Source organism: Salvelinus fontinalis, chromosome 21 (genome assembly GCF_029448725.1).
Source record: "Salvelinus fontinalis isolate EN_2023a chromosome 21, ASM2944872v1, whole genome shotgun sequence".
Lineage (NCBI taxonomy): Eukaryota > Metazoa > Chordata > Actinopteri > Salmoniformes > Salmonidae > Salvelinus > Salvelinus fontinalis.
The window spans coordinates 46,214,858-46,227,374 of NC_074685.1; the positions used below are offsets into that span (position 1 = coordinate 46,214,858).

At 41.2% G+C, this 12,517-nt stretch overlaps 2 protein-coding genes across 2 annotated transcripts in view; both read right to left on the reverse strand.

The window, feature by feature from the left end:
- The window catches only part of chd1 (chromodomain helicase DNA binding protein 1), a 40,348-nt gene extending 34,949 nt beyond the window's left edge, over positions 1-5,399 (reverse strand). Inside the window, exons 1-2 of the mRNA XM_055875509.1 lie at positions 5,055-5,399; positions 3,333-3,468 (exon numbers count right to left, since the gene is read on the reverse strand). Coding sequence (XP_055731484.1) covers positions 3,333-3,385 — 53 coding nt within the window. The 5' untranslated portion in view covers positions 3,386-3,468; positions 5,055-5,399. The remainder of the gene's footprint in view (positions 1-3,332; positions 3,469-5,054) is intronic.
- A 1,805-nt stretch (positions 5,400-7,204) lies between these two features.
- LOC129819169 (transmembrane protein 217-like) lies at positions 7,205-9,029 on the reverse strand. The gene is made up of 3 exons (XM_055875726.1): positions 8,807-9,029; positions 7,429-8,308; positions 7,205-7,334 (listed from the first exon to the last, which is right to left on the reverse strand). Exon 2 carries the CDS (start codon positions 8,016-8,018, stop codon positions 7,452-7,454), a length of 567 nt encoding a protein of 188 aa, XP_055731701.1. The 5' UTR covers positions 8,019-8,308; positions 8,807-9,029; the 3' UTR covers positions 7,205-7,334; positions 7,429-7,451.
- Positions 9,030-12,517: the final 3,488 nt, after the last annotated feature.

A 12,517-nucleotide genomic window follows, 5' to 3' on the forward strand; every position in this document is an offset into this window, starting at 1 on the left:
GTCTGTGTGGGTGGACCATCTCAATTTGTCAGTGATGTGTATGCCGAGGAACTTAAAACTTTCCACTTTCTCCACTGCGGTCCCGTTGATGTGGATAGTGGGGTGCTCCCTCTGCTGTTTCCTGAAGTCCACAATCATCTCCTTTGCTTTGACGGTGTTGAGTGAGAGGTTCTTTTCCTGGCACCACTCCCAGAGCCCTTACCTCCTCCCTGATGGCTGTCTCGTCATTGTTGGTAATCAAGCCTACTACTGTTGTGTCGTCTGCAAACTTGATGATTGAGTTGGAGGCGTTCTTGGTCACGCAGTCATAGGTGAACATGGAATAGAGAGGGCTGAGCACGCACCCTTGTGGGGCCCACATGTTGAGGATCAGCGAAGTGGAGGTGTTGTTTCCTACCTTCAACACCTGGGGGCGGCTGTCAGGAAGTCCAGGACCAAGTTGCACAGGGCGGGGTTCAGACCCTGGGCCTCAAGCATAATGTTAAGGTTGGAGTTGAATGCTGAGCTATAGTCAATGAACAACATTCTTACATAGGTATTCCTCTTGTCCAGATGGGATAGGGCACTGTGATGGTGATTGCATCGTCCGTGGATCTATTGGCGCAGCAAGCAAATTGAAGTGGGTCTAGGGTGACAAGCAAGGTAGAGGTGATATATGATCCTTGAGTAGTCTCAAAGCACTTCATGATGACAGAAGTGAGTGCTACAGGGCGATAGTCATTTAGTTCAGTTCCCTTTCTTGGGTAAAGGAACAATGGTGGCCATCTTGAAGCATGTGGGGACAGCTGACTGTGATAGGGAGAGATTGAATATGTCCGTAAACACACCAGCCAGCTAGTCTGTGCATGCTCTGAGGACGCGGCTTGGGATGCCGTCTGGGCCGGCAGCCTTGCGAGGGTTAACGCGCTTAAAATGTCTTACTCACGTTGGCCACGGAGGAGAGCCCACAGTCCTTGATACCAGGCCGCGTCGGTGGCACTGTGTTATCCTCAAAGCGGGCGAAGGTGTTTAGCTTGCCCGGAAGCAAGACAGTGTTCGCGACATGGCTGGTTTTCCTTTTGTAGTCTGTGATTATCTGTTGACCCTGCCACATACGTCTCGTGTCTGATCCGGTGAATTGCGACTACACTTTGCCTGTTTGATTGCCTTGCGGAGGAAATAACTACACTGTTTGTATTCTGCCATATTCCCAGTCGCCTTGCTATGATTAAATGTGGTGGATATTGGCGGAAACTGGAACACGCTGTCATACACGTCGATCCAGAGCATCCCATGTCTGGTGAGTACAAAGGCCATGGGAGAACTGGGACATTTTCAGCTTCCAGGAATTCTGTACAGATCCTTGCGACATTGAGCTGTGCATTATCATGCTGAAACATGAGGTAACTGTATCAGATGAATGGCACGACAGTGTGCCTCGGAATCTCGTCACGGTATATTGGTGCATTCAAATTGATATCAACAAAATGCAATTGTGTTCGTAGCTTATGCCATACCAGAACCCCATTATAGGGCACTGTTCACAACGTTGACATCAGCAAACCGCTCGCCCATACGACACCGTGTGTACGGTTGTGAGGTCAGTTGGACGTACTGTCAAATTCTCTAAAACATTGGAGGCGGCTTATGATAGAGAAATGAACATAAAAATGATCTGGCAACAGCTCTGGTGGACATTCCTGATGTCACCATGTCAATTGCATGCTCCTTCAAAACTTGAGACATCTGCAGCATTGTGTTGTGGAAAACCTGCTCATTTTAGAATGGCCTCATCCCCAGCACAAGGTGCACCTGTGTAATGATCAAGCTGTTTAATCAGCTTCTTGATATGCCACGCCTGTCAAGTGGATGGATAACCTTGGCAAAGGAGAAATTCTCACTAACAGGGATGTAAACAGTTGTGCACAACATTTTAGAGAAATAATATTTCTGAGCGTATGGAACATTTCTGGGATCTTTTATTTCAGCTCATGAAAAATGGGACCAACACTTTACATGTTGCGTTTATTTTTGTTCAGTAGTATATATATATATATATATATATCCTATTAAATATTATATTTGACATGCCTGAATTTACATGTATGAATTTGACCAGATTCTGTGCATCAACAAGACAAGGGGAAGACTAAATAACATAAAGAACAGTACCAAGCTGATACTGTATCTACAAAAACTATTGTTGTCTTCATTACTTTGGCTTTAGTGACTGCATTGTGCAGTAAAACTCAACAAACATCAAGGTGTGAGATATCACAACAACAAAAAACATCCATTAGAAGACAGTGGTCGCAAATGGATTGACACTGACGATGTGAAACAAGAAAAGCATGACGACTCAAAAAGCTATGTCGTAAGGAAGCATGTTGTTTTACGTCTCACACGCACACAAACTGTTTGCTGTTGTATTTGTGCTTTTGCCAATGTCTTGTCTGTGTTATCCGATTTGTCTTGCATTGTTTTTAACCCAGCCCCCGTCCCCACAGGAGGCATTTGCCCTCATTATAAATAAGAAATTGTTCTTAATTGACTTGCCTGGTCAAACAATGGTTAAATAAAAAAATTAATATAGTGCCAGCATTAAAAATTACAAATAACACAACTATGGTTTTCCAACTTCCAGGTAATATCTATAAGCACACAGTGGTCTCATTTTCGGTTCATTTCAACAAGGATGCGAAACAACTTGCTTATTCACTTGGAGCATCCAGTAGAGTGATTGTTTTGTCGCTAACTTGTCATCAACATATGGGCTAGTCCACACACACACACACACACCTTTGCATCCAGTATATATACAGAACAAAAATATAAAACGCAACATGTAGTGTTGCTCCCATGTTTCATGAGCTGAAATAAAAGATCCTATGCCCTCCCAGGCCCACCCATGGCTGCGCCCGTGCCCAGTCATGCAAAATCCATAGAATGGAACCTCATTTCTTGATTTCCTTATATGAACCGTAACTCAGTAAAATCTTTGAAATTGTTGTTTTATTTTATATATATATATATATATATATATATATATATATATATATATATATATATATATAATAAAAGCGCACACACATATAATCATCAGTTAGCAAGCTCCAGTGTAACAGTTTGTCCTCAATGAAGATCAAACAAGGGATGTTCTCTATTCTCTGGGAACCAAACAGAATCAAGCGGGCTGAAATGGGACTGGGAATAGGATCTACCTGAACGTGTCCAATAAGAAACTTGTGCTTCCATTGCAAATTGTTTAGCTATGGTTTGCACTAATGAATACACCCTGGACCAGTTGGTGGTCACAGCACTGTCATATTCCCCAAACAGATGAGACACATTACCTTGACTCTCCACTGCTGTTGCTCACACCCTCGTCTTCACTTCGTCCAGCCATCTCTTACGGGTCCCAGATATATGAGCTTCTGAGAAAATGTTATAATCCAAGCTGCCCTGGTTTACGTGTTGGATGCAGTTCACCTGTAAAATCAAAAGCCGCAAAAAAATAAAATACCATTTTGAAGTATGTACATTCAGTGTATTTAAACGAGATAGGCATTTTGTCAATAGTCTTCGTAACTTTTAATAGCTGCATGTGTTTAAGGTTCATAACGTGACTGTTCTAGATTCACAACCTTGTACAAACTGAGAAACAAGTCATTTGCTAAACAAATACATTCAATGTGTTATCCTTAAATTGATATAAACGTTTCTTGATTATGGTTTGACTGCTTCCTAGTGACTGTTTGCCCTGCTTCCCATGTAAGATAGTTACAAGAAAAACAGTATTCAATAAACCCGGTGTGTTGTTTATAGCCATCCAGCTATTCTAAACTTGTTTAACATTATATGACGTTAGCTAGTTAGTAGCTAGCTACATTGAACTATAGAGCAAATTAGCTAACACATAAATCCTGCTGGTTTGTTTTCATCCCTGTCATATTAGCTAGCTTCCTACGTCTGAATGCAAACGGTAGCGGTAAGTTACCAAGCCAGCGCTTTTCCGACCGCACAGGCCTGTTGTGAGGCCTGCACAGCATGTGAGTTTCGCGCACTGTCCTGGACAATGCGCCGCACTCCAGATCTCTTTCGCAGGAGGCCCGAAGCAAGATAGTACCACGCCTACAGTATTCTTCTCTCGTATACATCGACAAACAGAGTTGCGCAGCAAGCCAGTAAACTAGCAATTGCAAACCAAGCTCTGGCTGTGTGCAGAAGACAGATTTATTTCTGAGATGTTTAGCATTAAGCGCATCATTTCAGCTGCTAGCTTTTGGCGGAATCATACTGATGCTAACTGCCCAGCTATAAACTAATATATAGCAATCCGTCTATGAGCGTACTACATTTAAATCCATATTTTTCCTCTCTAGCCATGAAAAGTTGTTTGCTAACCTAGCTAGTTGCTAGCTGATGTTCTAGCTAAACAGTAAACTGAACTCAAGACCACTAACTAGCTAGCACACTGGCCTTGAAAGAGGAAAAAGCAACTAACCTTAAGCCACGTGAAACAATATTTCGCTAACAATAGCAAGTTATGGACGTTTAACAAAATATTTTCCACTTGTGGCAAATATTTACCCAGTTATCCTTTATTTTTTCATATGTGGACAACTGAATGACCTAGTTAGCTTACTAGCTAGCTTAACAGTCACATTTTAGCAAACAAACTAGCTAGGTACTGTAGCTTAGCTGACAAGCTAGCTAATCTAACAAACCAGGTCATGGGGAAAGTGTTAGGTTGGTTTTTACATAAAACTTGTAGCCAATTGTGATTGTACCATTGTTTCTAACAGTGCTCTAATCAATATATGCAAATTCCTATGACCTCAAACACATTCACATACTCATCACGTTTTATAATCACCCTTTTCCCGCACTCCCAAGCTAGCTCCCTCGTTGCTAATAGTTAACAAGAGTGTTTATCAGTTGCTTACTTCCCAAAATCTAGCTAGGTGACAGGCTCCTTGCTTTCTATGGAGTTATTTAACTAAACTAAGCAATAATACCCATATAAATGCCTAAAAAATTAATTAAATCGGGGTTTGTTTATTATTTTAGGCTACCTTGAAGCTACGGCGAACTGCCAGTCTGATTCTGCCGTCCGACTTCAGTGGTCCTTTTTTCTTATTTTCTTTGGCTAGCGAACTAGCAGCTAAAGATAGCTTGCTAGCTAGCTCCCGGGCCGGGGAGAGCAGCCCCAACTGATCTTACTAGAATTCGAGCCAAGTTTCTTGATTTCTTCCTCCAGAAGTGTAAAATATGTTTCACTTTTAATTTTCCGTTTTGAATTCGAAACAATATATGATTAATTTACAGCGATTGTAGATAACATTTCAGCTGCGGGTCCTACTACAGCCGGTCTCCGCCATGACGCCGTCGAGTTCACTCTGTAACATTAGCGATGTTGAGTGTGGAAACCCCGGGTAGTGACGTAACGACGATGTTTTGCAGTCTCCTACAACTGCAAACTACAACAAACGAAAGGTGACAGTAGTCGGCCTATTATGTGAAATATAGTTGTAATTATAAAACAGAGGTAGGTAGTAGTCCACATGAGAATTAAATAGCATTGGGTTGAGTGCTGGTTAGATTGACACCCTTCACTGCAATGCTTGCTTCAACCAAGCATTAACCTGCTTCAAATAATTTAATCACAATTTATCTATTTGGACAAATACTTAAAATTACCCTCTACATCTCTTATGGTCCTCATCACCACATTTTTATGTAGATGATGTAACTGTTTCTAGAACTCCCTCTGCCAGAGGAGAAATATATTCTTGGGTAAATCAAGCCTCCTGAATCTCAATAAAAAGGACAAATGCAAACTAACAATTAAACAGTATAAAGTAAAATTTTCAACATATTGAATGGTTATGGAATTGAAATGAGTGCAGATTTCAACAGGTTATGGTCAGGGATATCTAGCAGAATAACATGAGAGCGGGGGGGGGGGGGGGGGGGGTGCCAGGGACCTCACGTTACTATATTATCACGATAGTATCAGATACGATATGTTTTGTGATTCTCACGATTCTATATGTATTGGGATTCAATACGGTGATTCTATGGTCCAAACATATTGCTCACCATGTCTGCTGCAGAGAGACAAGAGAGTGCCATGATAAAACAAGTTTTGATCAGCCATGGAAATAAAAGTGCTGAAAACAAATTGACTCCTTATTTAAAAAGAAGATGGAGAACAAGCTACGAAGGAAAAATACTGGAGTTTTGGTCTTAGGTACCAACTAGTGCAAAATTAGTCTTGGGATATTGTCAAAGCGATACGATATATTGTCAAAAATAATATCACGATATGTAACTGTATTGAACCCCCCCCTGTTCCCATCACTAGTGGTAATACAACTGGTGTGCTTTTATACGGACCTAAAGGACCAAAAGGCTCGGCCCAATGGTTGTCAAACCTAATTTAGGTCTGGCGGTAACTAAAACGATAGAGGAAAATGAACGAACAAAGATGATCTGTGGGGCATATTATTTTGGGGCCTCCATCCACTATTGTTATTCAGACAACAGGTCACGTGACATGACCTAGATTTCTTAGTGCTCCCTCAGCTCCCCTTTAGTTGGATGTCTGTAGCGGCTTTTGTGTATTGCCCTCTGGGGGAATCTTTAGAAAGTCCATTTAGTTTTGAATTACTTTCATGTTCTAGTCATCAATATGGAGTAACAGGTAGGTCTGGTACTTTTGGGGGAATTGGTAATACATTCACTGAACTTTGGCATTGACTAGTTTCCATATTTGAAGTGTACACAGATGTAGGTTGATTGAACCAGGGAGTTAAGCCCCGCACACAATGCAGCTCAGTGCTACAATGTCCTCCAAGACATTAAGTTGAGTTTTAATGCTACATTTTTGTAATGCAAATACATCAACATGAAGCTAATGCTTTTATGAATGAAGCAGTTATCTTTTCAAAGGGAAATATGCAGAGATGTTGTTGAATTTCCAAAACTGTCTGCTTAGGTTTCTGAACACAGTACCTTTAACACATTTGGGCGATACAAATACCATAAACATATATTTACTTGACCAGTGGTAGCCATATGTTCGATTATTCTTTTAAGCTATAAGAAGCTACAAATTCGTATTACTGTGTAATCATTATGTAATCAAAACAAAAAGTAGACAGTAAACATTATTGACTGAACAGACGCATTGTTGCAATGAAAAACAGGGTATTATTTTAGATTTGGAGGATACATAAGTAACACAGAGAACATCAAAGTAAAACAAAAAAACAACATTAAAAATACTCATATTATACTTTCTGCATGTAAGTAAAAGTCCAAAACGTTTTTATTTTCGTATCTGAAGAGACCTGTGAGAAACAAAAATAATAAATTGCGTTAAGACTGAAATATAAACCAGCATCTGGAAGCACTGTAAGAAGTCAGTTTGTCATGTTCACATACCGGTGTCTATTAGGGTCTCCATTTCAAACACTACTGTCAAAGGCCTTAAATTTCAGTTTGAGCTGTGTCCCCTCTTTTGGAATCCCGCCTTTGCGTTGTCGTTTCCCAAGCCGATGCCTCTCAATCTGCACTTCCAGACCGTGTGTGATTACGAGGGCCAGCCAGAAGGGGTCTCCCATGACCCTGCATATCACACCGTACCACTCCAGTACACTCAGCTCCAAGCCCAGTGCCTGCATCTGCCTCTGGAGCAGGCAAGTGACCACCAACAGAGTCACGTCGTACAGCGTCAGCCAGACCGCAAAGCCCAGGATGCCCACATGCTGGTTGGCCCAAACTGCTCCGAGCATGCACAGGGTCATCAGTAGGGTGATGCCGCCCAGGATAAGCAGAGAGTAGTAGTAACCGAAGCACACCTGGGGCGGAAACTGGGAGCCTGTGATGTTGTTTGTGCTCTCCTTGGCTGTGCGCAAATGGCCAAACTCAAAGACCATTTGCATGACGCCCACCATCAAAAAATAGAGTCCTCCTACTATGGAACCCTGGTAAGGGGTCATGCCACACAGGCCTGAAGACAGAAGTAGCTTCATGGTGACAATCGCAGTCCAATGGGACAGAGGAGAGTGAGATGGAGAGAATAGATGAAAACAAGGAGACAGATGGTGAAAGGGTAAAGGAGTTCTAGTGGTTGAGAGGCAGAATTGGAAAATAAATATTTAAAAACACAGAGGCGAGGAGTCAGTCAGATTTGTTATCATTCCATCACAATGTCTCATTGAAAGAGGTCAGAACTCTTCTCGCTTAATATTCACAGTGGACGACTGAGACTATGCAGAACAATCTGTTCCCTCCTGGAAGAGAGGGAAGTCCACAACAGCACCTGAAGGGAGGAATCAGAAGACTGCATTATGTTTGAAAACAAAATATTGGAGACGGGCATGATAATAGATTATTTTTGCAATAAAACTGATCTCACACTGACACCAAACATAGGACAGGTAACAGTAGCTACTGTAGCTACAGGATAAAACTGTCACTGAAAACTGCTGGGAGAGACATCAGCTGTCATGAGGATGACTGTGTGTAAAATAGGCCTGTCTGTTATTAAATTGAAAACTGTCTGTAATGTTTGCTTGCTATCTGATAACACATAGAGACCAATATTTTATCCAACTGTATGAAAATATGTGATGAATGTGTTCAACGTCAACAGAAATTTAAAAAATCACAAACAGCCCAGGCCCAGCTAACGTTAACTACAGTAACGTTAGCTAATTTAACGTTAATAATAAGTTAGTTGCTAATGTTACAAACAAAGGTGACGCGAAAATATATATATTTTTACAACCATAAATATTAGCTGTGTGGCTCGACTCACTTGCTGCGGGACGTTTGCTGGAATTGGGCCCTTTGTATTCACACCTTCTTGTTATTTTTCACACTAAAAAATTGCTAGCTAGTTTGGCAATTAACAGGTTCATCCGTTGGCGTTGCGGTCCAGATGATGAGCGAGGCCAGCAACTGTTGAAAACACCTAGTGACGCCACGGTGCCTCGCACTGGCGGATTTAACATTAGGCCTTTGGCCTCATGGCCTCATGAGCTGAGCAAAAATAAATAAATAAATACATACAACATATTACAATTCTTTCTTGAGGCTCCCCCATGCTCTGCTTGAGGCATAATAAATACAATATATACATTTTAAAAATCCCCATCAAAATCTGTCTGTAACAGATCTATTTTTCTGCATTCGTCTCAATCCATCATATCTTTCAACGTTGGCTTTCCGCATCTGTGATGGAACGTGGCAGAGCTACAGCGGTGTTTGGCAGACCAGGATACATCTCGAAAATCGAAACCGACAGTGGTGGGAAAAGTACCCAATAGTTCTACTTGAGTAAAAGTAAAGATACCTTAATAGAAAATTACTCAATTAAAAGTGAAAGTCACCCAGTAAAATCATACTTGAGTAAAAGTCTACAAGTATTTGGTTTTAAATATACTGTAACGACCCTGGGTTTATAAAATACTTAATTATCAAAAGTAAATGTAATTGCCAAAATATACTTAAGTATCAAAGTTGTCAAAATTAGAAATAGTAAAGTAAAGTACAGATACTCCAAAAAACTACTCAAGTAGTACTTTCAAGTATTTTTTACTTAGGGTACTTTACATTCAAGGGTTGTTCTTTATTTTTACTATTTTCTACATTGTAGTAATAGCAAAAAACAAAACTATGAAATAGCACATATGGAATCATGTAGTAACCAAAAAAGTGTTAAACAAATCAAAGTACATTTTAGATTTTAGATTATTCAAAGTAGCCACCCTTTGCATTGATGACAGCTTTGCACACTCTTGGGATTCTCTCAACCAGCTTCACATTGAATGTTTTCCAACAGTCTTGAAGGAGTTCCCACATATGCTGAGCACTTTTTGGCTGCTTTTCCTTCACTCTGCGGTCCAACTCATCCTAAACAATCTCAATTGGGTTGAGGTCGGTTGATTGTGGAGGCCAGGTCATCTTATGCATCACTCCATCACTCTCCTTCTTGGTCAATTAGCCCTTACACAGCCTGGAGGTGTGTTTTGGGACATTGTCCTGTTGAAAAACAAATGATAGTCCCATTAAGTGCAAACCAGATGGCATATCACTGCAGAATGCTGTGGTAGCCATGCTGGTTAAGTGTGCCTTGAATTCTAAATAAATCACTAACAGGGTCACCAGCAAAGCCCCCCCCACACCATCTACTCCATGCTTCAGGGTGGGAACCACACATGCAGAGATCATCCGTTCACCTACTCTGCGTCTCACAAAGACACGGCAGTTAGAAGCAAAAATCAAAAATTTGGACTCATCAGACCAAAGTACAGATTTCCAACAGTCTAATGTCCATTGCTCGTGTTTCTTGGCCCAAGCAAGTCTCTTCTTATTATTGGTGTCCTTTAGTAGTGGGTTCTTTGCAGCAATTCGACAATGAAGGTCTGATTCACACAATCTCCTCTGAACAGTTGATGTTGAGATGTATCTGTTACACGAACTCTGAGAAGCATTTTTTTGGACTGCAATTTCTGAGGCTGGTAACTCTAATGAACTTGTCCTCTGCAGCAGAGGTAACTCTGGGTCATCCTTTCCTGTGGTGGTCCACATGAGAGCCAGTTTTATCATAGCGCTTGATGGTTTTTGCAACTATACTTGAATAAACTTTAAAAGTTCTTGAAATTTTCCAGATTAACTGACCTTCATGTCTTAAAGTAATGATGGACTGTCATTTCTCTATACTTATTTTAGCTGTTCTTGCCATAATATGGACATGGTCTTTTACCAAAAAGGGCTATCTTCTGTATACTAATCCTACCTTGTCACAACACAACTGATTGGCTCAAATGAATTGTTCATTGAAATGCATTCCAGGTGACTACCTCATGACGCTGGTTGAGAGAATGCCAAGAGTGTGGAAAGCTGTCATCAAGGCAAAGGGTGGCTACTTTGAAGAATCTCAAACATAAAATATATTTTGAGTTATTTAACACTTTTTTGGTTACTACATGATTCCATATGTTATTTCATAGTTTTGATGTCTTCACTATTATTCTACAATGTAGAAAACCTTTTTCCAAACTTTTGACTGGTACTGTATATAGTGCCTTCGGAAAGTATTCTGACCCCTATTATAAATTGATGAAATTGTTATTTTTCCTCATCAATCTACACACAATACCCCATAATGACAAATAATTGTAGCTAATTTATTACAATAAAAAAATGGAAATATCACATTTACGTAAGTATTCAGACCCTTTACTCAGTACTTTGTTGAAGCACCTTTGGCAGCGATTACAGCATTGAGTCTTCTTGGGTATGACGCTACAAGCTTGTGTGCCTTAGGTCGTTGTCCTGTTGGAAGGGGAACCTCGCCCCCAGTCTGAGGTCCTGAGCACTTTGGAGTAGGTTTTCATCAAGGATCTCTCTCTGTACTTTGCTCCGTTCATCTTTGCCTCGATCCTGACCAGTCTCCCAGTCCCTGCCGCTGAAAAACATCCCCACAGCATGATGATGCCACCACCATGCTTCACCGTAAGGATGGTGCCAGGTTTCCTCCAGACGTGCCTTTTACTGAGGAGTGGCTTCCATCTGGCAAGGCTACCATAAAAGCCTGATTTGTGGAGTACTGTAAAGATGGTTGTCCTTCTGGAAATTTCTCCCATCTCCACAGAGGAACTCTAGAGCTCTGTCAGAGTGACCATCGGTTTCTTGGGCACCTCCCTGACCAAGGCCCTTCTCCCCCGATTGCTCAGTTTGGCCGGGCAGCCAGCTCTAGGAAGAGCCTCTGTGATTCCAAACTTCTTACATTTAAAAATCATGGAGGCCACTGTGTTCTTGGGGACCTTCGACGCTGCAGAAATGTTTTGGTACCCTTACCCAGATCTTAAAAGAATAGTCAGGCACTGTTGCACCTACGACATTAATCTAGTGAGCACTATTGGAGCTCCGCCCAAGCAAGGCATTTGATTGGTTTGACGTGTAGCAAGTCGTCACTGATTTACAAGTGGTCTCCACCCCTATTAAGGCCACCTGCCTACATGACTACAGACCCATAGCCCTCACGTCCGTAGCCATGAAGTGCTTTGAAAGATTGGTAATGGCACACATCAACACCATTATCCCAGAAACCCTAGACCCCAGACAGAGGACATGTCTGTGTAGCCCATGTGTCTGATGCTGTCTGGCCAAAAAGAGTATGGCATGTCATACTCTTTTTGGCCAGACAGCATCAGATACATTATCTACATATAGTAAGACAAAGGGGAGCTGTTTCGCTCGCTCAGATGCTTTCTCTGGTGAGATAGTTTCAGCCACTTATGAATTTAAGGAAAGTGCACAGTGCACTGTTCAGATGCTGGAATTATTTTTGGATGAATATGCGAAGGTAACCTACTTTTTTAAGTGATTTGTTTGACAATCAGATAAAAACATCATGATTGGTCGTGTTCATGGCACATTAAAAGGTAATACATTTGTAAAGTTAAATGACATCTTTACTACTTAACCCATTAAAAATACTGGCCTCTGCCTGGGGCCTCCA